At 44.9% G+C, this 25,655-nt stretch overlaps 2 protein-coding genes across 3 annotated transcripts in view; both read right to left on the minus strand.

Annotated features, from left to right (window-relative positions):
* The window catches only part of MRPS6 (mitochondrial ribosomal protein S6), a 65,684-nt gene that overhangs the window by 37,121 nt on the left and 2,908 nt on the right, over positions 1–25,655 (minus strand). The gene's annotated exons all lie outside the window — the stretch shown is intronic.
* Positions 1–25,655, minus strand: part of SLC5A3 (solute carrier family 5 member 3) — a 37,239-nt gene that overhangs the window by 8,664 nt on the left and 2,920 nt on the right. The window contains exons 2-3 of one of the 2 annotated variants that reach the window (XM_049785768.1): positions 25,293–25,544; positions 1,055–3,772 (exon numbers count right to left, since the gene is read on the minus strand). In XM_049785768.1, the coding sequence (XP_049641725.1) occupies positions 1,168–3,366 (2,199 nt within the window). In that variant the 5' untranslated portion in view covers positions 3,367–3,772; positions 25,293–25,544 and the 3' untranslated portion in view covers positions 1,055–1,167. The remainder of the gene's footprint in view (positions 1–1,054; positions 3,773–25,292; positions 25,545–25,655) is intronic. The other variant, XM_049785769.1, reaches the window with a different exon arrangement.

Below are 25,655 nucleotides of genomic sequence, written 5' to 3' on the forward strand. Positions count from 1 at the left end.
CTAACACAGAACTTTGTGTCAAGCATGGAGCTAGGGAGTTAGTGGACAGTGAGTAATCTGCTGATCTGCAGGACTTGCCTCCCCAACTACATCAGCAACCTTAAATTTGGTCCAAAGACCCACAGGGTCATCAGCAAAATGCTTCTGTTTCTTTCCCACCTTCCCATTAGCAACACCATCAAGACAAATGTTTGTCAGATCTGATGGTTGATGTAGTATACGGTCTACTTCAAACTTCAAAGCAGGAATGAGGGATGTGGTGGAAAGTGTGTGGGGCAGGAGTGGCAAGAAAAAGAAACAGGAATGGGCCTTTTCCCAGCATCCCTTAAATTGATGGTCCAAGAGTATCTACAGGGGAATGTTCTTCCTTCACTTGGCAACCAGAATCCACAGGCTCAGTCAAGCTAAGCAATACAAACCTAGCAAACTAACATGGTCCTCAAACAAGGAAGGGTCCCTCAAGCCTAGAGTTGTAGGTACAAAAACAGAATGTCGGGGCCAGAGCAATAGCGCAGTGGTAGGGCATTTGCCTTGCACGCGGCTGACCTAGGACTGACCAATCGATCCCTGGTGTCCCATGTGGTCCCCCAAGCTAGGAGCAATTTCTGAGTGCATAGCCAGAAGTAACTAACTCCTGAGCGTCACCGGTGTGGTCCAAAAATAAAAAAAAAATAATAATAATAATAAAAAAATGTCTGCTAAATCCTTTTGTAAAAGTGAGCTAGTGTTTTTACCTCTAGATAGATAGAAAAAAAAAAGGCTACCGGGATTTGGCAGTACAGACAGGACCAGGACCCCTTTTTCCGTGCTCTCTCAGCATCTACTCTTTTCTCTCCATGTCCTATGACAACCACTGATGATGCCTTACTTTGGTATGGAAGATCTGACACCCCATTTGCACAATTCAGTCTGTTACAGACAGAAGTCTGGCTTCCCTTAGGTTGGAAAGGAACTTTCATTCATTTCTGGGAAAACAAGCAAACAATAAGGTCTCGCTAATATGATTTTACTTTTTGTTCTGTTTCTTCCTAAGTCAAACTTGGCTAATACCTACAGCGTAAACAATGCCTGAGAGATGCAACAGTTACATAAGTGTCGTTGTGGCTGTTGTTGTTGTGTTGTAGTTTTCAAAAAAACCAGTATCTTAAAGGTCGGGGGAGTCTGGTCTCATAGGGAGAAATAGACAAACATGAAGATTCCCAGCGAGCACACTGCGACGAGGCCAATGTTGAGGAGCAGTTTCACTTGTGGGGGCTCCTCCAGCATCTGCAAGCACATGGCCTCCTCCTCCATCAAGTCCCTCAGGCTCCGCTTGCTCAGGCTCTTGCTCTTGATGCCACAGAACCAGTCTATGAACTTCCAGTAGCGGCTGCCCCCCTCGACCTCTCTCTGCCTCCCCTTTTCCCCCATGAGCGCTGCCTGCCCATTGGAGTAGGCGTCCACTGGTGTCTCGGCTTCTGAGTGGGCTGCCGAGGCCAGGGGGCTGCCCTCCTCCCTGCAGGCTGCCAGCAGGTTCACGTCTTCAGGCTGCAGCAAGCCCTTGCCCTGCTCCTCCGACTTCCCATTGGGAAGGGCATGGTGGGAGGCAGCAGGGCCGGCTCCCACCTCACCGGCCTCGCCATGGTCACCAGCACCTCGCAGGATGCTCTTGGCCTGCATTTTGTACGGTTCCTCCTCTTTGGGGGAGCAGCTCTCCTTGCCCAGCCCGCCCTTGGGCGAAGACCAGAAGGTGGTGGTGCGGATCTGCTCGGAGCTCGGGGGCGGCGTGAGCAGGCTCACGACCACAGTGATGAGCCCTGTGGCCCAGAACAGGGCCGTGGCCACGTACATGTAGTGGACGTCCTTGATGAAAGCTGGCCGGTTATCGGGCTGGTCACACTCCGGGGCCCGGTACACAAAGGCCAGCGTCAGGCGGGCAGCGCCCAGCACAAAGCCAGCCATGCCACCATAAAAGGCGCCCTGCTCGTTGCACCGCTTCCAGAAAATAGCCAGCAGGAAGAGGGCAGCCACGGGTGGTGTCAAGTAGTCGGCCACCTCCTGGATGTATAGGTACATCTGGCCGCCCTGCATCTCCACAATGATGGGCACCCAGGCAATGCTGATGACCACCATGAAGGCCACAAACACCCGGCCCACCACCATGAGCTCGCGAGAGCTGGCACTCTTGCGAACCAGCTTGTACACGTCAAGAGTGAAGATGGTGCTGGCGCTGTTGAAGATGGAATCCAGGTCACTCATGAGGGCGGCGATCATCACAGCCATCATCAGGCCCCGCAGGCCCACGGGCACCAACTTCATCACCAAGCGTGGGTAGGCGATGTTGGAGCAGCCAGCACGGCTGCCACATACACGCATGCAGTGCTCGGGGTTGATGCACGCCAAGTCGTCGGGAAAGAGGATCCGGGAGATCATGCCGGGCACCACAATGATGAACATGGGCAGCAGCTTGAGGAAGCCGGCCATGAGCGTGGAGCCTTTGGCATGGGCCAGGTTCTTGGCGGCCAGGACCCGCTGCACAATCACCTGGTCGGCGCACCAGTACCACACAGACGCCGGCGTCTGGCCCAGCACGAAGCCTGGCCAGGGCACGTCCTCGTCGGTGGGGTCACGCAGCATCTTGAGTGCGTTGCTCTTGGGCAGCACGTTGTGGCAGGAGTTGGTGTTGGACAGGTTGTAGGTCAGCAGGATGGACGTGACGTTGGGTGCAGACAGCATGTAGAGGCGCTTCACCTCCTCGAAGCCACCCACCCGTAGCAGGCTGATGATCATGAGCGTGAGGGCGCCCACGATCATCAGCAGGGCCTGCAAGGTGTCGGTATAGATGACGGCCACCAGGCCACCGGTGACGGTCAGCAGCGCTGTCATGCTGATGAGCAGGATGACCGACAGGTAGAGGTTCCAGCCCAGGGACTCCTGGATAAAGAGGGCCCCAGAGTACAGGTCCACCGAGAGCTTGGTGAAGATATAGAGGAGCAGCGACAGGGCAGTGAAGTAGACCTGAATCCTGTGGCCACCGAATCGCTTGGACAAGTACTCGGGCATGGTGTAGACGCCTGAGCGGATGTAAATGGGGATGAAGACCCAGCCCAGCAGTTGCAAGAGCAGCAAGGCATTAAACTCCCAGGCGCCTACAGCGAAGCCACTGGCGGCACCCGAGCCTGCCAGCCCAATGAAGTGCTCGCTGCCGATATTGCTGACGAAGAGGGAGGCCCCGATGGCCACCCAGGTCATGGAGCGCCCCGCCAGGAAGTAGCCGCTCACGGTGCTCCTGTTAGATTTCCACATGGCAAAGAAACCAATGCACATGACGAGGACAAAATACAGGGCCACAATGGCAATGTCTGCCGTTTCTAGGACAGCTCTCATTTTGGACTTTTTGGGGGGTTAACTGGGCGAAGGAGAGTCCGGTGGGCGACAGGAAATGTCCGACTTTATTTATTTATTTTATTTACTTTACTTATGCAATAAGCCACCCCAGCCAAGTCTGTATGGGTTTTTGTTTTGTTTTATAATACGTGAACTGGGCTACACAGAGTAACACAGCAGGTCACAAAGTCTTTGTCCTTTGGTTTGCTGTCTTGATGGTGCTGGTTGTGATACACTTGGAAGGAGACACTTTTTTTTTAAACAGTCCTCCGCTTCTTAATTAGGATCTGAGAACTTAAGCCCGTCCTCTCAATCCACTCTCCACAAGACCATCAGCATTTACTCAGGTGCTGGAGGAGAAATTCTGAGTTGCAGCTATAGTCTAGTGAAGCCTAGTGTACCAACCCTGCAAGGCAGCAAAGACAAAAGACAAAGATTGAATTAGAGGAAGGGTCTCACCATGAGCTGAGGAAAACTTTCAGTCTAGCAAAAAAAAAAAAAAAAAAAAAAAAAACATACTGTATTAAAAAAAAAAAAAAGGACCAAAACAAAACAAAACAAAACAAAAAAACACGGTGAACACATGCTTCAGTTCCACATCAAAGAGCTAAATTATATCACAATTGAAACTTACTGAGAACATTTACCATTTTTGCACCCAAGAATAAAATTTCCTCAACCCCTTACCTATGAAATCACAGGGCTCTGGAAACTAAAACCTTGTGCCCTTTGATTCATCAAAAGAGAATAGGCGGGACCAGAGAGATAGCATGGAGATAGGGTGTTTGCCTTGCGTACAGAAGGACGGTGGTTCAAATTCTGGCATCCCATGTGGTCCCCTGAGCCTGCCAGGAGTGATTTCTGAGCATGGAGCCAGGAGTAAGCCTTGAGCATTGCCGGGTGTGACCCAAAAACAAAACAAACAAACAAACAAAAAACAGAATAGGCACCGGGGTTTAAAGAACTGCTGACTATTGATTACTGATTATTGATTTGAGACTAAGTAGCTCTGCATATGCTGTGACCCACCCCTAAGAGCCAGTGAGGATCCTAAATGGAACAGGTTAAGACAGCTGGATGCTAGCCCCCTAACTCAAAATCAATTTGATTTTGGGTTGAATCTGCAGATTCAGTTAGAAAATTCTCCCAAACTCCAACTACAAATTTCTTTTTTTCTTCTTCCAGTTTTTGATTTTGGGGCCAAACCCAGTGGTGCTCACGGGGTTACTCTTGGATCTGCACTCAGGAATCACTCTTGGCAGGCTTGGGGAACCAGATGGGATGCAGGAGATTAAATCTGAGTTGGCTTCATGCAAGGCAAACACCCTACCTGCTGTGCTATAGCTCAAGACACCCCAATTACAAATATTTTTCTATGCTATTTATTGGACAGCAACCTAGCAATAAAGCCTTCCGCTTTGAAGGGTATCTAAACATTTCATATTTCCCGGCCCTTCAAAAATAAATAAGAGCATACAACTTAGAATCAACCCTAAAAGTTTATTCTTTCTCTATCAGAGAAGACTGGAAAGTTATTTGTTTTGTTTGTTTAAATGTCCTTTTTTGTTTGTTTGTTTTGTTTTTTTGGGGGGGCCACACTCGGTGACACTCAGGGGTTACTCCTGGCTATGCACTCAGAAGTCACTCCTGGCTTGGGGGACCATATGGACACCGGGGGATGGAACCGCGGTCTGTCCTAGGCTAGTGCTGCCAAGGCAAACACCTTACCTCTAGCGCCACTGCCCCGGCCCCCTTTTTTCAATAGGAATTATTTCTAAGCAAATCTCGAAGAGGTTAAAGGTACTAAACTCAATAAGTAATTCATTTGGGGGAAGGGAGGCCAACCCCAATGATGCTCAGAGGAGTTACTCCTGGCAGTGCTCAGGGAACCATTTGGGATGCAGGAGATCGAACCCAGGTCGGCCTTGTGCAAGGTAAGCATCCTACCGGCTATCCCTTATTTTTTTTATTTTTTTTGTGGTTTTTGGGTCACACCCGGCAGTGCTCAGGGGTTATTCCTGGCTCCAGGCTCAGAAATTGCTCCTGGCAGGCACGAAGGACCATATGGGACTCCGGGATTTGAACTGATGACCTTCTGCATGAAAGGCAAATGCCTTACCTCCATGCTATCTCTCTGGCCCCCGGCTATCCCATTTTTAATTAATTTATTTTTTTTGGTCACACCCGGTGGTGCTCAGGTTACTTCTGGCTCTGTGCTCAGAAGCCACTCCTGGCAGGCTCAGGAGACCAATATGGGATGCTGGGATTTGAACCATCATCCGTCCTGTGTTGGCCATGTGCAAGGTAAACACCTTACCGCTGTGCTATCGCTCCAGGCCCCTCCCCCTGCTATCCTTTTTTTTAAATACTTTTTCCTTTTACTGCTTTCTTGTTATCAAGTATAAAATGAGAGAAAGAGATGGGGCTGGAGCAGAGGCGCAAGTGGTAGAGCGTTTGCCTTGCATGGGCTAACAACCCAGGATGAACCACGGTTCAATCCCCTAACGTCCCATATGGTCCCCGAGCCAGGAGCGATTTCTGAGTGCATAGCCAGGAGTAACCCCTGAGCATCACCAGATGTGGCCCAAAAAGAAAAAAGGCAAAAGAGAGAGGAGAAACGTTTTCTGGAAGACTAGAAAATATTTTAATTATTATTACATCTTCCAAACTTCAGTGTTAACTAACATTTTCAACTATTACGTGGATCATCTTTAGTAAGTCAATCAGATAAGTTTTTAGTCCTGGATTTTAAAAAATACTGCAAAAAAAGTCTTAAAAGTTACCTAGAATCTAGTATAGTTAATTTGATGGCTTTTATCCTGCAAAAGACAAATTCTGAAACTCCAGATTCTATAATTACAGCTGACAGATTAATAAAAAAAAAAAGCCAGGGCGTTTGCCTTTCATGCTGAAGGATGGTGGTTCGAATCCCGGCATCCCATATGGTCCCCTGTGCCTACCAGGGGCGATTTCTGAGCATAGAGCCAGGAGTAACCCCTGAGCGATGCTGGGTGTGACCCAAAAACAAAAACAAAAAAGTCAACCATGTTTCCTACACGTTAAATAAGTTATTCATTTTGTTATAAAAGAACCTCTAAGAGAAATATTCAATAGGCTCACTAAAGCAGATGCTTTTTTGATGAACTCAAGGCATTATTCCTTATTAAGAGTAAACAGTAAACTTCAGTCCCATTTCATGCTACCAAACTTCTTTTCAAAGCTGCTCAAACCACACCAGAGTCCTAAGCACTGAGTATACCTCCAGGATGCCAAGGACTGGGCAGAAGTTCAAAACAACACCTGGCGAGACTGGGTCATTAGGTTCATTTCATCATGCTGTATACTCAGAAATGGTTTAATCTCACTATTATTGCCTTTTGAAGCACTATATATGCTACCCAGAAAACATTCTCCTAAAAGCCAATGTTAGTAGTGGCATAAATAAAATTGCCCCTGGAGAAAAAATAAAACACCCTCCTGATAGGACCATCCAATTCCTGAAATATACCTGTGTCCACCTTCCTACCCACCAAAAAACTCTTATCCTTACAGGATACCTGGAGGGAAATTACTGAGGAAAATTCATTTCATTTACTAAACTTGTGTAAACATATCCAGCTCAGAGGGCAGCTGGTGGGTTTGAGTAGACGAAGGGCCAGCATCCCAAGACTCGCAGAGCCAGTAAGGGGTGTCTCTTTTCAATAGCAGAAGCCAGCCAAGTGTTTCTCCAATAAGAGAAGCTCATCAAGGGGTCCCTGCTGTACCTTCAGAGCAGGAAAGAATATGTGGGGTGCATGTTACAGCCCAGAAGTGACCAGGCTGAAGGAGGTAACATTTGATTTGAGATCCCAAACCCTCCCAAAGGTCATCATTGCCCCATCTCCAATACAAGCTGAGGGGAAGATTGACAAATTCAACCGAAAACACCCAGAGGTGAGCATCTGATCAAGACTGGGAAAGGCAAAGCAAAATAACAAACCCAAGTCCTCCCTAGAATGAGGACCCCTTGGAGCACAGGGGCCTGCTGCAGACCCCTGCGAGCTAAAGCACACACCCGAAAGGTCAAAGCTTCCAAGAGAGTGAATTATAAGTGTCGCAGACCTGTTTTTCAAAAGGAAAAATCATTTCCACACGAAACACCATCAACAGTAGCCAGGGTTTCTTTTATTTTAAGGAATATACAGGGACATTTCCCCCCACTCCCTTCAGATGAAATGAAGCTTTTTTGGTTTCAGAGACTGACAAATTAGCTGGCTTCACAAATCACAGAATCTTTTTTAAAATTAAAAGAAATGAGAGAAAAATAAGGGCTAGAGAGATAGTACAGTGGATAGGGCATTTGCCTTGCATGCAGGCGACCAGGTTCAACTTCCATATTCTCTAAGATCTCCCAAGGCCTGCTAGTAGTAATTCCTGGGTGCAGAGTCAGGAACAACCCCTGAGCATTGTGAGTATAGTCTGAAACCCAAAGTAAACAAATAACTAAAGAGGGGACAAGTAATAAAACCGGTATGAAGTGGTAAATCTGTGGTCTCATTTCTTGGTGACCTTTTTAAGAAAGCAATTCTCTCCCTCTCTCTCTGGAGAACAATAGCTAGATGATGAATAAAGCAAAGTTCCCCCAGCAGGAACAGGCCAAATCCTCAAAACTTTTCCTTATCGTATTGGCAACTGTTTGGGGATCAAAGAGTGATGAAAGCCTCACACATGCCAAGCATGAGCTGATCTCTCATCGGAGCCCCCCCCACACACACACACACATGCCACATACACATACAAAGATGGAACTTCCTTCTCAGAAAGTGGACTTTTATCACTGATTTTATATAAAATCAGAATACAATTGTGATCCTGTTACATGCTCTCGGAAGAATTACATCCCAATGAAAGAACTAACCCAAAGAAGGAAGTCAACATTTGCAAACCTCAACAAGTAAACGAGGAAAATAGATAAGAAGAAATTGGAATCAGCCATTAAGCACATTTAAGTAACATAATGGACATATAATTAGTCAGAATGACCAAAATCTAACATCTTCTAACGACTAAGCTGACCGGATCATTTCACCTCCAAGCCAGTATGTCTGGGCTGATCTATTAAATCCAAAACATAAGTCTCTATATTCCATTTAAAAAAAAAAAAAGGCACCCATCATAAACACCAGGGAATAAACTTAAAAAACCCTTGTGGCTGTAGGGACAGGATAGCAGGTTGGGCATTTACTTGTATGTGATCAACCCAGATTTGACTCCTGATATTTCATGTTTTCCTTAAGTACTACCAGGAGTGATTCCTGAGCATCACTGGGTGTGCATCCCCCCAAAAAATGAACCCTTAAAGCTAAAGGGGCCCCAAGTCCCATTGTATCCAACAAGGCTGCAGCAAAGAATTACCTCGTACACAATGGTGCCCCAACTTACCTGAAGCGCGCGCGCACGCACGCACGCACACGAACACGCACACGCACACGCACACGCACGCACACACACACACACACACACACACACACATACACACACACCATCAGTCACTGTATCAATTGGAAACCTACCTTTCTGCAAGGGACAGACAAGGAACCCCAGGGCTGCAGTGAAGACATACCACTGCCCCTAGGATCAACCCAGCATATGCTGTTGACCTGCATATGTCTTTATGCACTGCTTTTAAGTGAGCCAACCTCAATATTTTCTTTTAGAGTCTGTCAAGACCCCAAGCTCCAGGAATTAGGAGGAAAAGGCTCAGATCTATTAGCAAGATGCTGCCCAGACTCACCGGGTTCATATCCCATTGGCTGACTGTCATGAGAGCTGCCTCTCACTTTGAAGCACTGTTGAACTCTCTGACACTTCTGCAAACTTATTTGGGGGGGCCCACAGGCGGGGAAGCAGACACACTTTGTTGGCCAGGCTTTTCAAGTTCTGTTACTTCCTACCTGGAGATCTTGGTTGAAGAATAAATCTCTTCAAATTGTTTTGTTTCTAAAAACAAAACAAAACAAAACAAAACAAAACACTGGAGGGATCCCTAAAAGGTCCAAAAAGGAGTTGCAGTCCAGCACATACCTACCCCCACAGCCAGCAGGCAAATGTGATCTGATTGTTACTTTCCTCTCTACATCTTTTTTTGTTTTGTTTTGTTTTAATTTTTTACTACACTCGGCAGCACTCGGGTTACTCCTGGCTCTGTACCGAGAAATCAACCCTAGTAGGCTCAGGGTACCATATGGGATATCAGGGATCAAAAACAGATCTATTCCAGGTCGGCAGTGTGCAAGGCAAATGCCCTACCACTATACTATCACTCCGGCCTCTCCCCTCTACATCTTGTCCAACAGAAAGTTAGGATCATCAGTTCCTTTCAAACTTAACTGAATGCCAAGCCTCTGAGGGTCAGTACAAAAGTTATTTAGGTATGAAAAGGACTAGATAAAACAATGTGCTAACTATTCAATTCCCTCCTAAATGATGTAGTTGCGCAAATAGCTCTTTAACTCCCAGCTCTTACTTGCATCACTTCAAGCAACACAATATGCATAAAATTCTACTGAAATAGACTTTTGTACACATGCTCTCATTTCCAGGTTCGTGATTCAAGATCCAGTAAAGTCAACTGGAGTACCAAAACTGGTGAACGATGTCCAACACAGCACACATACACCTGATCACAGGCCTGGCTGACTTAAAATATATAGCACAGAGAGGACTCTTGTTCCATAACATGGAAAAACTAATGTTCCAGCTCAGGAGAATTCCCATTCGAACTTGCAACTGGAACTGAAGAAAACACCCCATGCTTGCCTTTCAAGGACAAACCCCCTCTATGCCTACAATCTTGGCTGTCCCCCTCTGTGGAAAGTTCGTACAAAATGTATGAAGCAATGACTGGACTCCAGTGGCCTTCGACCTAACTCTGTGGGCTTTCTAGGGCTTTCTAATCTCTGTGTGCCATCAAACAGAAGGCCAGACAAGATTAGGGATGGCTTCCCTAGGTAAATAAGACATTTCTTTTAAACAAATCAGCTTTGTCTAAAAAAGTCGATAAACCACCAGTTTTATCAGATCATCCACACACACAAGCTACTCTCCTTTAGCTTGATTTTGTCAATACAGGAGTCTGGCTTGTGCTGCTGAGTTGTTGGTTTGTTTGTGTGTATGGGTTGATTTTGTTGGGATTTTTTAGTTACTGAGAACAAAGACCCTTCTGGAATGAGGGCAGCCCTCCACTCACCGTGCATTAACAATTGTGGATGATAAAGGAATCAGATCCATGAAGCAAACTCCAATATGGGTCACCTCTGCTTTGGGGGACAAATTCAAAGACGTAGTAATAGGAGCTGCACCTAAGATTCCATGGTACATAATCCCAAAGACTCAGCACTCGCTAACTTTCCATGGAAAAAAGTTTAAAGAGTCAGTTCTGTACAAGTTCTGTACAAGTGAAAACTTGTAGACTGAAGTGGAGGCACCGTATGACCGAGCCCCATAAGCAAAGCCAAGCAAAGCACAGCTGAGTGTAAGAAAGAAAGAGACAGACATTGAGGAGCCATGGAAGCAAGCTCAGCGTTCAACAGTATGTGCTTTGCATGATCTTGCACCCCAGTTCCAACCCTGGACCCTCATGGCCTCCCACTCTCAGAGGACAAAGCTAAGAGTCCCTTTCTACAGATGAGAGAGCAGGAATCAAGGAGAATACATGACTGGAGCTGGCACCAGGCAGGGCACCACCTGCCTTCATGACCAGGCAATACTGGCTTCAGCAAAGAGGACATACACACGTTTACTTCTCCACTGATCGAAAACCATCAACAGGATTGGTTAATGAATAATCACTCAGAATCATTCCTGCTCCAACTGTTCTGCCTGCAGAGAAAATATCTAACAAAGGGTAACAAGAGAGACAGCGAACATGAGATCCAGGGAAGGGTTTCCAGGTGACTGTACATGAATGGGATGGAGAGGTGGAGAAAAAACAACAGAAAGAAGTCAGGGGGCCGGAGAGAGCACAGTGGTAGGGCATTTGCCTTACAAGAAGCTGACCCAGGGCCTGGAGAGATAGCACAGCGGCGTTTGCCTTGCAAGCAGCCGATCCAGGACCAAAGGTGGTTGGTTCGAATCCCGGTGTCCCATATGGTCCCCTATGCCTGCCAGGAGCTATTTCTGAGCAGAGTAACCCCTGAGCACCGCTGGGTGTGGCCCAAAAACCAAAACAAACAAACAAGAAGCTGACCCAGAACAGACAGTGGTTCAAATCCAGCATCCTATATTGTCTCCCAAGCCAGCCAGGAGCGATTTCTGAGTGCAGAGCCAGGAGTAACATCTGAGTGGCTCTGGGTGTGACCCAAAAAACAAAAAAAAAAAAAAAAAGAAAAAAAAAAAAAAAAGAAAGAAGTCAGGATCAGCAGGGTGGGCATTTGCATTTACATTCAGCTGACCCAGGTTCAAAACCTGGGATCTAATATGGTTCCCCTGAGTCTGCCAAAAATAATTTCTGAGTGCAGAGCTACTCTGAGTGCCACTATGCATGGCCAAAAAAGAAAAAAAAAAGTCAGGATCAGAGCTTCGAGAAGGCCAAGTTCAGGAAGCTCAAAGACCAGGGCTCACTCAGACTTCCTCAGCTCTGCCCAAGGCTCCTACCCTTAAGGTGAATTGGCCTTCAACCAGAGGAGGCACAAATTAATAAGTCCCTAAGTCAATTCTACATCTGCTTCCGTTACCAGGAGTCTATGATCTAAGCTGGCCTGCCTTCCCAGCTAATTCATACATCTTTAAGCCACTAAAAACATCAGCTCTGCTCTCTGACAGATGGGAGACTGGGTTCTCACAGGAAAGCTCTGGGCTGAGGATTGGATTTTGATGAATGAAGTGTCTGAAAGAATGAATCATGTGGTTTGTCCCTCTGAAAGATTGAAGATTCCTACTTTGTCTGCATTTCAGAGATGGGAACTCCACTATCACTACTGCTCCAGCCAACATTACCTGCCATATGTCCTGGTTCCCTTTGCTCAAAGCCTGCACAAAATCAGTCCATTAGCTAGCACCTGGTCCAAACAACCATTCCATTGGCAACCAATAACCACCCTTCTTCTCGTGCCAATGCCTGTGGCCTTGACCCGAACATGGCATCAACAGAACCAAGTAGTCATCCCCTTTCAAGGCCCTGATGTTCCCTGACACTTCACCACGGACTAGTTTCCAATACAGAGTACATATGACTCTGCACTCCAGATTTCCTGCCCAAGACTTCCTCTCCACTCACTAATGTTCCAGCTCACCACTAATTTCCCTACCCAAAACTGCCATTCATCCCTACCCTGTTTTTCCTTCACGAAATACACTTCCAACAGTCTACAAAATAGTCATTATCTCCTCGCTACAAAGGACGCAAATTCCAGGAGAACATGGGTTCTTACCTGGTCGCCCAGGCTGGTCCAAGTCTACAACATCCGTCTTGTGGAACAAATACTGAAAATTTGTCAAACCAATGAATCAACATATTAACTCATATTAAATCAGTATCTGATCCAGAGCATTAAAATGAAGAAATGGCAATTAAAAAGGTCAAAAGGGAGCATTTTTCTTTTCTACCAAAGTGATCCGCAAGCTTAGAAGGTTGACTGAGATCAGAGGGACACTGTCCAGAGCCAAGAGGATGAGGCAAGGTCCCAATAATCACTTCCGGGTGTCGTGACTTCAGTCACTTATGCTCTGGAGCTCTCAACTCCTCTTCCCATCCCCTGGACCTGGTTGGCAGGAAGTTCAGTCAAAAACATGCTACTAATTTCTCAGTCTGCAGAGACAGGCACAAACTCGTCCTTCTGGCCATGCTATGTGTACCAAGACTACTGCCAAGTAACCCAAAGGATAGGGCCACATGGGGGCATGTTCCCTGCAGCCCACTCCACAAGCCCCATCCTCCTGCTCATGTCCCACAGACTGGCTCACCTTAATGCTCACAAACTCTCGAGATACAAGACAAAAGTAGCCCCAACTGGGGCCGGGCGGTGGCGCTGGAGGTAAGGTGCCTGCCTTACCTGCGCTAGCCTAGGGCGGACCGCGGTTCGATCCCCCGGCGTCCCATATGGTCCCCCAAGAAGCCAGGAGCAACTTCTGAGCGCATAGCCAGGAGTAACCCCTGAGCGTCACAGGGTGTGGCCCAAAAAAAAAAAAAAAAAGTAGCCCCAACTGGGCTGGGGTGATAGCACAGCAGGGAAGACATTTGCTTTGCAAGCGGCCAACTCAGGTTTGATCCCCAGCACCCCATATGGTCCCCTGAGCCTGCCTGAAGTAATTTCTGAGCATAGAGCCAGGAGTAACCCTTGAGCACTGCCAGGTGTGGCCCAAAAACCAAAAAACTAGCCCCAACTGGCTAATGAAAAAAGCGAGGGCTTTATGGAGGGTTACCAACCTAAGTTCAGGAATCTCTGCTGTGAAGACCCAAGTATCCTTTGATAAGGCCCTCCAGAAAGACAAGCTCCACCAAATGGAAACTCAAATAGATACTCAATATCATATATTCTAGATATTCAAATACCTAACTGGTGGCTGCAGATGGATGGTCCAATTAATAAACATGCCAGTTATAAGACCTGCAGCCATAATGAACCCAGGCAATGGTGAGAGTAGATGCTAAGATGGACAAGGTGAGCAGGCGCAGGACTGATGGACTTTGGAACAAAGCCCCAAAGACAACCAATAACAAATGAAATCCCTAGAATGCAGGAATTCATACCTCCTAATAGTACGCAGAAAAGCACAACCCAAATCAAGTCCAATTCTACACAGTAACCAACAGAAAATACCTAGAATCAAAGAACACATCAGGCTCCTGCCAAGCCTTGTGCTCCCCTAAACATGGATCTCACTTGCTTGTCTTGAGGCCTCTTGGTTTGTTCAAGCTTATGTTCTCTGGAACATATGTTCCTTTCTTCCCCCCCCCCCCACATCTTTTTAAGCATTGTTCAGTAACATTATTTTGTTTACACACACACACACACACACACACACACACACACACACACACACACACACACATACACATACACACACCCTAAAAGTGACAGGTCAAATCAGAGAAGGAAGAAGGATCTAGAAGTTACTGGCAAAGTAAAGAACCCGAAAAACCATAGGGTAAATAAAAACTGTGGACTGTTATTTAAAGAGAGTCAAGCCAGCTACTTGCAGCGAGACACCAGAGACCATTTAACTCGATCATGGAGGTTAAGGGATTGCAGTTAGGGTGTCTCAATGGCACTGAGGTTGTTTATTTAAAACCTGGATCTCTTAGATATGTAGGAAACCTAAATCGTCCCAAGTGAAATTTTGTGCCTCCTCCACTTGATCTTTTCGGTTTGTTTTTGTTTTGGGGCCACACCCAGTGATGCTCAGGGCTCATTCCTGGCTCTGTGCCTAGGAATCACTCCTGGCAGGCTCAGAGGACCATATTGGATATCAGAATTCGAACCTGGGTCTGCCACATACAAGGCAAACACCTTCCTCCACTTGATCTTACAGTGCACCAGCAACAAGTAAGTCCAAATCCTCCACTAAGAACAATTTGGTGCACATATATAAAGCAAGAGTCTTAGCCCTGTACTATTTCTAAGCCCTAAAAAATTTTGACTAATAAAAAAAGGAACCATTTGGTGGTCCCCACCCCAACCATTTTGTTCCACTGTTGGTGCTGTCTAGTGCCATGGATAGTGGGACAAACCGACAGACCTCCTAAGGATCCCCACATCCTACCACATTCCTGCCAAGGACATTTCTGTAAGCCTAAAGATTCTGCAGAGAACCTTCAACCGTGGGACTCACCTTGGTGGCTTTTGTCCTGGCTGCCTCTTGTTCGTGCTGTCTCTTATCAGGAGAAAGCAATAGGCAGCGAAGTGTTAGCAGGCCAATATTCTCTCAAGGCCCCAGCTTATTACTGGCCAAGTGTAAAGAAGTGTTTGATAGCCGAGACTCAATAGCTAAATGCAAGATCCTTGACAGAACACAGGAATGGAGTATCATATAGTATTATTACTAACTAAGCACTAAGCATTTTCTAGAAGCATCAATGTCAAACGTGAGGGAGAAGGTCCCAATGGCTTAAGGTGCCCCTCATTTCCTAAGAGTGATGATGTCTGCAACTCTCCAATGGAGCCAGAATTTTATTTTAAAAAGAACTGGTAGTTCAAGGTGAAATATGCAGGTTACTGACTGAACAGACCTTAATTTTCCACCTTACAGAAGTGGGTCTTAATTTCCGCTCCTGTAAGATGGGGAAAAAACAACATCAAGAGAGATGACCAGACTTAGAAAAGCCTAGAAGGAGGGGTAGGTAGTACACAGAACAACTGACACAAGTCAAGTTTTTTTTTAAGAATGGTGTGGCTTTAGCTAAGTGAAATAAGTCAGAGGGAGAGAGATAGACACAGAATAGTATCACTCATCTATGGGTTTTAAGAAAAATAAAAGACATTTTTATAATAATTTTCAGAGACAATAGAGATGAGGAGTGGAAGGTCCAGTTCATGATATGAAGCTCACCACAAAGAGTGATGAGTGCAGTTAGAGAAATAACTACACTGACAACTAACATAACAATGTGAATGAATGATGGAAGTAGAAAGCCTGTCTCAAATACAGGCAGGGGAGGGGGGTATAAGGAGATGGGAGATTTGGGGCATTGATGATGGGAATGTTACACTGGTGAAGGGGGTATTCTTTATATGACTGAAACCCAACTATAATCATGTTTGTAATCAAATTGTATAAATAAAGATATTTAAAAAAAAAAAGAATGGTGTGGCTGTGGCTTCATACTGATGGATTAACCGGGTTCCACCCTATTCGGGATATACTTGTTACTCATTAGTGGGAAGCACCTTTGGACAAAGGCATCCTTTGGATTGGTGCCTTAGACCACCTTTTCTCCACCCCACGGTGTGGTCTGGCTCTCGCTAATAAAGACCCTGGGTCTCAGGAAAAACTGCTTGCTATTTTGATTTTCCCCCATGTAGTTATCTGCTTCTTAGGAGTGGAAGACATTGTATGGAGTTCGTGAATCTGTTTGATTCCCTTAACTGTGTATGGATATTTCCTGTGTTGGTATTTGCTTCCAGATCCATGCCTTCCTTTCCAATGCCCTGGCATTGGGGGCATGAGGCTTCTACTACATCATACCAACACTAGCTGCATTGAGCACATGCTAATATCCTTCTTAAACTTAATTTCTTAAGGCCTAAGGTAGTACTGTCTGTGCTATTCTACCACAGGTTAACAGCTTAGCTGGTTCCTCCCTGAAGTCAAAGTTTCTGCCATGCTGGGATCACTCTGATTAAAAAAAAAAAAAAAAAAAAAGAACTTGCTACACTTACCCATCTTCTCTTTTCACAGCATCTACCCTGCAGTTTTTTAAGGGACCCTGAAACCTTCATCTTGGGGTTACCCACCATATTCCTCAGCAGAAACTAATGCACAAACAGTAGGCACCCAAGACAGCTATGCCACATTTCCGTGCAGCTCAGACCTGTCTTGTCACTAGGACCCACAGTCAATCTGACTCCAAAGAAGTGATCCAAAATGTAACTCGAGTCAAAAAACCACTGACTTCTATAATGACACTGAGCACCTTTCTTCTTGTTTTCTCACTTGGGATCACTATCCTTTGGGGTACCTGAGCAGTCAAGGAAAATGTACGTGTGCATGCAGATGTGTACACATGCCCTGCATAAGCCAGCCGCTGAGTTCAGTTATTTTAGACTTTCTGGTTTATAGAACCTTCAACAAGGGGTTCACCTTTGTGATTTCTGGTCTCGTTCTACTTTCCAACTTTCTGTTCCTCGAAAATCCATTCCTAGAAGAACTAATGCCAGTTTCTGATGCCAGAGCATTTCTCCTTTTCCCATTTGACTGAGGCCAGAAAATATAAACAAATGCGTCTGTCTTCCTGGTAGAGCAGATAAATTCTCCCAGGAAGTCAAATCATTAATATGAGAATGGTAAACTGAGACATTTGTTTAGAGCAGAGGCTTTGACTAGGGGGAATTTCAATATCTTTAAATTTTTCACTATGTTTGGAGACAGAAACTATTTTTTGTTTTGTTTTTGTTTTTTTGGGACACACCCGTTTGATGCTCAAGGGTTACTCCTGACTAAGCGCTCAGAAATTGCCCCTGGCTTGGGGGGACCATATGGGACGCTGGGGGATCGAACCCCGGTCCTTCCTTGGCTAGGGCTTGCAAGGCAGACACCTTACCTCTAGCGCCACCTCACCGGCCCCCAGAAAGATTTTTAAGAAGTAAAACATAGGCCTACAAATAGGAAAAGTAATAGATAACTGGATCAAATAAAGGAAATTAAATGAAACTAAAATAATGGCCTAAATGAACCTAAAAAATGAACATTAAAACTTGGTATTATAGGGGATCGGAGAGATAGCGCATTGGTAGGGCATTTGCCTTGGAAGCGGTCGACCCAGGACTGACGTTAGTTTGGATCCCAGGATCTCATATGATCCCATGCCTGCCAGGTGTGATTTCTGAGCATAGAGCCAGGAGTAACCCGAGCGCCGCTGGGTGTGGCCCCAAAACCAAAAAAACTAATATAAAATAAAAACTTGCTATTTTAGGGGCCAGAGCAGAGTTGCAGTGGTAGGGCGCTTGCCTTGCACTCGCTAACCGAGGAAGGACTGCAGTTCAATCCACTGGCGTCCCAAAATGTCCACCAAGCTAGGAGTGATTTCTGAGCACATAGCCAGGAGTCACTGGGTGTGGCCCAAAAAAAAAAAGCAAAAAAATTAATAAAAACTTGATATTTTAACCCATGGATACAAGCTGATCTTTCCTTTGCATTTCAGGCAAGTAAATCGGTACAAAGGCCCAAGAATCTGCAAATGAATTGCTTTTCTAGAACATCAGAAGAATCTGAAATTACAAGAAGCTTCCAATGACTTCAAGCTATTCAGATAAAATGCTTCATTAAAAGAATATTTTATCGTGGCCAGAGAGATAGCATGGAGGTAGGCGTTTGCCTTTCATGCAGGTCACTGGTTCAAATCCCTGCATCTCATATGGTCCCCCAAGCATTCCAGGAGTGATTTCTGAGCATAGAGCCAGGAGTAACCCCTGAGTGCTCCCGGGTGTGACCCAAAAAACAAAACAAACAAAAAAAAAAGAATATTTTATCAAGGTGCAGGAGCAATAGTATAGTGGGAAGGGTGTTTGCCTTACACGCAGACCCAGGTTCGAATCCCATCTAGCCCCTGGGCCTGCAAGGAGTGATTCCTGAGCACAGAGCAAGAAGCAACCGGAAGCACCACTGAGTGTGGACCCCCAAAAAGCTCTCCCCCAAATATTACATTATGGGGCCAGAGCAGTAGTACAGTGGGTAAGGCACTTGAATCCAAGTTTGAGTCTTGGCATCCCAAATCCCATATGGTCACCCGAGCACCACCAGGAGTAACTCCTGAGTATCACCATGTGTAACCCAAAAACAAAACAGAACAAAAAATCATATTGAAAGAAGTTTTTTTCACTTTACTCTTCTTAAACTGAACTACAAAAACCCCAGGCCCTCTGTCTACACACAAGTAAAGTGGTCACAGGCAAAGGGCTGACAAGCTACTACTGGGTTGCCTGTTGACTTAACAGGTTCAAGTGATTCCAAGAGGGGCCCCTCAAGTACCCCTTTTTCTGTAATATTTGCCGGCCTCCCACCCCTCAGCCAGATGGAGCTCTGGCCCTGGCTGCTTTGCATCTGAATCAAAAGAGATTCCATATTCATTGTCAGCAAAGAGAACATAGGAACAGAAGACAGAAAGCAGGAAAGATGTCAGGACAGACATTTCCTGGGGTCTCTACCCTTAACAGGCTGAGGTTAGATGACCCTCTGCATCCATTTTTCAGACCAGGCTACACCTGCAAGCAGCAAAAGAAGTAATTCTACCTGTCACTTGACTTTTCTTCTCTTGGCCAGAAATCAAGTATCTTCTAAGCAAGGGTAGACCCTCGATGCTCTTCTGATCCAGCAAACCTCTTGCCAGGATAGTTGGCAAGGAGAGGTTTTAAAAACACCAAAGTGTGGACAAAAAACGGCAAGACCAGGAATTTTTGATTCTGGGGCAATATGCCTTCCTAAGTAAGCATTAGGGCTCCCACCAGCCACCTAAACAATGGAAGCGTGTGGAAAGTCTAAAGCTCTTCCTTCTCACCTAAAAACGAACTTTGTCAGATGATCTTTCAGTTAGGTTTGATGGCAGAAAGCGCATGGTGTTCAGGATAAAGGAGCTGAGTTTCTACTCCCCACGCTGGGGACAGCAGCTTCTGAATGTGGGACAAGGGCCGCTCAAAGCAGGACAGTTGATAGATCTCAGGATTGCTCCATCTCAGAGGCTGAAGCTTGCCTCTTTTAATGAATACACATAAGCAATTCAACATGTGACAAGGCCCATGCATGGACTCCAAACCAGGGCTGACTGGGACTCTGTTGAGAAAAGAACTTCCCTATCATGAGATCAGCTTCAGCATCTCTTCAACATTGAAAGGACATGGCAGGGAAAAAAACACAAAGACAAAGAATGGGGAGAATCTGCCTGATCTCTCACACTGTGACAAAGGACACTAGGCATTCACCACCTCCAAGGTCACACAAGCATGGCATCAGAGGCTCCAGCTGGGAGCAAGTGCTCCCATTTTACAGATGAGGAAATGAGAGTCTATGTTGATCAATACACTAAGGCATAGATTCCAAGAATCCATGGGTAGGAACCTTTTTCTAGTCTCCAGGTAGGGGTATGGATTCAGACATGATACAACCAGTATCTTCATTCTGGATTTTCTTTTCAAGGGGAGGGCACTGGTCTTGCATGCAGCCAACACAGGTTTGATCCCCAAGCATACCAGGAGTAATTCCTGAGTGCAAAGTCAAAAGTAATCCCTGAGCATCACTGGGTATGGCCCAAAAACTAAAAAAAGAAAAAGAAAAGAAAAGAAAAAAGAACTAAAGCTAAAATTGAAAACTCCAAAGATCAGACATACATACCTTCATACATTTTATTTAAGACATAGATGTACTCATTTGCCAGCCAATGAGGCCCAAAGTCCTGGAGAACAGGCCAGTGGTGTGGTATTTCCTGCTTCCTGATCTAAACCCAACGGGTTTTCAACCTTTTTCACCTGCAAACTCAGTGATATTTAGCAAGCAAAGTTCTGCACTGACCACTAAGGCAGAAAGAAGCAGCACTATTTGCATATTCATTTCAAAACCTTGTTAAGTTGAGGCAGACAGTGTGTTCAGCTGCACCCACTTTGCCCAGGTCCAGCCAGGACATCTGCAGCCAGGCACCAGAGTATGGGGCAATGGTTGAAAACCACTGATCAAAGCCACATCTAGAAATGTGTGTCTTTTCTCCACTTTCTGTTTCATTAGCATGGTCTTAGCATGATCAAATTCTTCCAGGAACTCTGTTGACTCTTGAAAAGTTTTAGTTACTACAACAGTTATCTAATTAATCCTATACATTTTAAGGACTCACCTTCATTCTTTCAAAAAAAATCCACCTTGGTTTTCAGAGGGGTGAGGTTGAAAAATTTTGAATTTTCAATCTTTGAGTCACTTTCTGAGATACTATATGTGATCTATATACTATGCTATTAAAAAAAAAAAAAAAAAAAGATTATGTGCTATCAGAGACTTGGGAAGCACCAGGTCCTAGGACAAACATATCACTTGCCAGGTGCCAAGTGCCACAAACTTGACTGGCAACTTAGAGAAGCTCTGACAAGCCTACAGTTCCAACCCTAAGAACTATTTGAGAGATAAGTACTAACCCCCCAAAACAACTAAGTGAACAGAGAGCTACCTCGTGTGCCAAAGGCCTAGCAGAGAACAGAAACAAAACATAGGTGACTCAAAGAATCTGTAATTTGGTGTGGGCAAGAGAAAACACTTGCCAATTAAGTGTCAGGCTGAGTAATGAACATAAGACAGATGAACATCATCCAAGAAAGAGGTCAGGGGCTGGACTGATAGCACCGTGGGGAGGGCATTTGCCTGGCACATAGACAGCCCAAGTTTAATCCCCAGCATCCCATATGCCCCCCCAAACCTCTAAGTCAGGAGTGATTTCTGAGTGCAGAGCCAGGAGTAACCCCTGAGAGATGCTGGCTATGGCCTACAAACAAAAACAAACAATAAAGTCAGTGTCTGCTCACCTCACAGTATGGGGCCTTTGGGGTCCGTGATGCCAAGTGAGTTTAAAGGAACCCATCAATTTTCCGAGATGAAGTAAGGCAGGAAGGGAGGCCATGCCAAGGAATGCCCAGAGTGACAGAAACACAAAAGGGGGGAGGGGCGATCTCCAGGAGTCCTCGGCAGCTCTTCCTCCACAGACAAGTGCAGAGAGGTGAGTTTTCCAAAGAACAGGGTCCCACCCCAGCTCCAGTGGCCTTGCACATGGCACTTCACTCTGAAAATCTCTGGAAGCTAGGTGCATGATGTCATCTGGCAACAGTGTTGACAGGATCAACTATATGAGAAGACAGCTAAGGAAACAGGGACGCACAGTTCTGCAAGGCTTTGTCCTGGCCTCCTGGATACAAATGCATCTCAAATCTCTTAAAGGCTTGCAAAATTCTAACTTCCCTAAATTCTAACTCAGATACCTCTTTAGAATCCAGGCAAGAAAGGTGAATGGACCAACCAGGTCAGGGCAGAGAGTTAGCTGGACAGAAACTGGGGGAAACAGTATGAGTTGAATCTGTTGAACCCCCAGCTGACAGAAGACAGAGGAGGCAAAAACAGGAATCAGATAGGAAAGTCTCGAATTAGGTGGTGGCTTATTAAGTTTGCATTTCACTGAGTCTACAGACATTCAAAAGGCAATTATCACCATCAAGGGGAGTTAGGAAAAGCAAGAGTTCTTACTTAGCTTGTGGCCAACAAAGGCAAATCACAGGAAGGTCAAGAACAAAGGTTAGAGGTGTAGGGAGAAGGGATGAATCAAAGCAAAAAGCAGAACTCTTAAGTGGCTAACTGTTGAACCTGAGAAATTATGCACCAGTAATCAGGTATCTAAGTTAGGAATTGGCAAGTTTCTGCAAAGACCAAAGGAAAGAAAAATGTAAACAAATAAAGAGGGTTCTGTCTTTATATTTTCTTATGACCTCTGAAATCTGCATTGCATGTAATTTTCATACTATTAAAAAATTAAAAAGCAATAGTTCTTTAGATTGAACATTTCTTCCCATGATTTAAATTAAAAAGTGGGTCCGTAAGACATACTTTGCAACTCTTTCCCTAAGTCCCAGTGACAAGAATAAAATATTGCAGCAGTAGAATTGCTCACCTTATCCAAGTTTCTGAGAGAACAGTTGTTCCTTCATCTGCAGCAGCAACTTACCAGACATTCATAAAAATGAGTATTTCCTTACATTTGGCTAATACCTTACATCAGATTCCCCTCAAAGATAATGGTGGGGATGCTGAGAATTTCTGCAGAATTCATATTCTGAAGAATATGACCAACAGGGGCTGGAGAGATAGTGCAGTGGGGACAGCATTTGCCTGGAATGTAGCTGACCGGGTTCAATCCCCAGAACCCCGGGTTTTGATCCCTGGCACCCCTTATGGTCCTCCAAGCATTGCCAGGTGTAACTCTTGAGTGTAGAGCCAGGAGAAAATCCTGAGCGCTTCCGTTGTCTTGAAGGTAATTTTTATAAACTGTAAGTTTGAGGCGTATCAACAGGAGCCTGCATGTAAGAACCTAGATTTTAAAAACTGATGAACTCAGTCTGAGATTATGGGAGTCCCAAGTAACAACAAAAAAATGTAACAACTATCATGACAATGACAGTGAGAAAAATAGAATGCCTATCTCAAAGATAGGCAGAGGGTGAGAGAAGAGGGAGATGAGGGGCATTAGTGGCAGGAAGGTTGCACTTCTTTTTATGACTGAAACCCAACTACAAATGTTTGTAACCATAGTGCTTAGATAAAAATATTTAAAAAAATAAAACCACTCAATTAAACTTGGGAGAAATGATAGGTGCAAAGCATCTGTGATGAAAAGGGACATCTCCTCTTCTCTCCTCTCTCTCTCTCTCTCTCTCTCTCTCTCTCTCTCTCTCTCTCTCTCTCTCTCTCTCACACACACACACACACACACACACAGACACACACACAGACACACACACACACTCAGCCACCCCCTTGCACCTTGGTTCAGGGCCAGAGCCAGCCCCCAAGACTTCCTCCATCATCTGCTGCAAAAAAAGGCTGGACTCAAGAAAACTTTTAATACCAAATTTAAGTCTAATGTGCCCTATAAGGCTCAAAGCTCTCATCACTAGGGAATTGAATTTAAATGTCTCCTTCCGAGCAGACAAAAATAAAAAGGGTAATTATGGAAGACATATTGTTCAGAGAAGACCCCTCAAAAGGGATGAGAGAGACTAATTTGACAGCAACAAGCAAGATGCTACCATTTCAGCTCAAATCAGCCACCACCTAAGTACAGAAATGTGCCTTTTCCTTGGATAGCAAATTTTATCAAGGCAAGTTACAGGGCCCTTGGGTGGGTCAGCCCCATAATATGAGTTCAATGGTCACCTACAACTCCCCAAAAAGTGATCTAAAAGGCCAATGCTTTGCAGGTAGATCAAGATCAAAGGACTGGATACTACCTTAATGCATCGTTAAAACTTAGAACAAAGGCACTGCCACTTTCTGTTCATCAAAAAGGTTAAAAAGGCTTTTGAGTTAAACAAGAGACTTGGTTCAACTTACAAATCAGAAAAGCTGTAAGTTAAAAACTGAAACATTGCCACACTTGGGTTTCCAAACTTGTAAAACCCTGATTGTAAATTCAATTCAGATTGTATTTAAAAAAAAAAAACAATAAACAAACAATAAAGAATTATTTCAATGAGTTATTCTAAAATTTATCATTTTTTTCATTATAATTAAAAGTAAACCAGGGGTTCTGAATATGGAAAAATGAGTGAAATATGACTTAATAAGTGAAGTTAAGACTTCCAATGATGCTACTACCTGTTCTCTCATTCCTATTAGCAAAGCATATCCAAGTGAATATTTATTCATGATATTTTGGGGAAAGGGGCACAAACAGGCATTCACTTAGCAACTGGTTAGCTATTATTTAAACCACTGAGCTTAATTGAATTCATGAAAAATTCTTGAGCCAAAATGAGATTTTTTTGGTGGGAAGGGCATTTTTTTCCTCCCAGGTTTTCACAACTCTTAAATATAACAACCACACTCATCCCCTGGGAAAAATGGACCAAGCGGGACAGCTATTGACTGTGTCCCTAAGTGACCAAAGAGAAATGTCCTGCATAATTTTGGTGTCTTTTTTTTTTTAACCTCAAAACTTCTCTTCCTGAACCCATCCCAAAAGTAAGTTTCCACAGTTTCACCTACTTTCTTTTATTAGGGGGAGGAGGACCATACCCAGTGGTGATCAGGAATTACTCCTGGCTCTGCACTCAGAAATCACTCTTGGCAGGCTTGGGGGACCATATGAATACCAGGGATGTAACCCTGGTCTGCCATGTGCAAGGTGCCTTCTCTTCTCCACTGTGCTATCACTCCAGCCCTGCTTCTGTACTTTCATCACTGCAAGGCAATCTACCTCGCTAAAATTCCAAAAGAAGATCAAAGATACCATTTTCTCAGACTGTCTCAGGACTGGCTCCCAGCACGGGCCACCCTCTGCCTCTACTTCCTCTACCTCCTCCACCTCCTCCTCGCCAAACCAAAACATCCCCGCAGGATGATGTGGAAAGGTAGAAAAGAACTCACAGCCTCACAACATATCTTTTCACTTCTTTAAAAAAAAAAAAAAAAAAAAAGAAAAAATTTTTGGTCTTCAACATGCACAAGGCCAGCAACCTCGGGAATGAAGATTCTTCCATACTATTTATTACCTGAAAGGCAGCTTCCACAAGTGACCAGAGCTTGTCCCCTACTCACAGAGCTACATGGAGGCTTTAAAAGTCTTTTCTTATTCTGGAGACTCTTCTATCAAGATGGTCTAGGACCGGGCTGGGTCTAAACTGGCACCATTCCAAAGATTTAGTCTTGTAGCCTTTAAGAAGACCTGGTTTTGACACATCCATCACCATCACTGAATCCAGTTGCTGAGTTTAACCACAACTTTTATTTATTCTTCATGCTAACTAAATAGGGGGTAGAGGTGAAGGGGTGGAGATAAAAAGAAGACAACTCAATTTCTTAAATACCTACAATGCAAAATCAAGTTTAGAGTCAATTTCTTCCTGGGAGAGTAG

The sequence above is a fragment of the Suncus etruscus genome, chromosome 13 (assembly GCF_024139225.1).
Source record: "Suncus etruscus isolate mSunEtr1 chromosome 13, mSunEtr1.pri.cur, whole genome shotgun sequence".
Taxonomy (NCBI): domain Eukaryota; kingdom Metazoa; phylum Chordata; class Mammalia; order Eulipotyphla; family Soricidae; genus Suncus; species Suncus etruscus.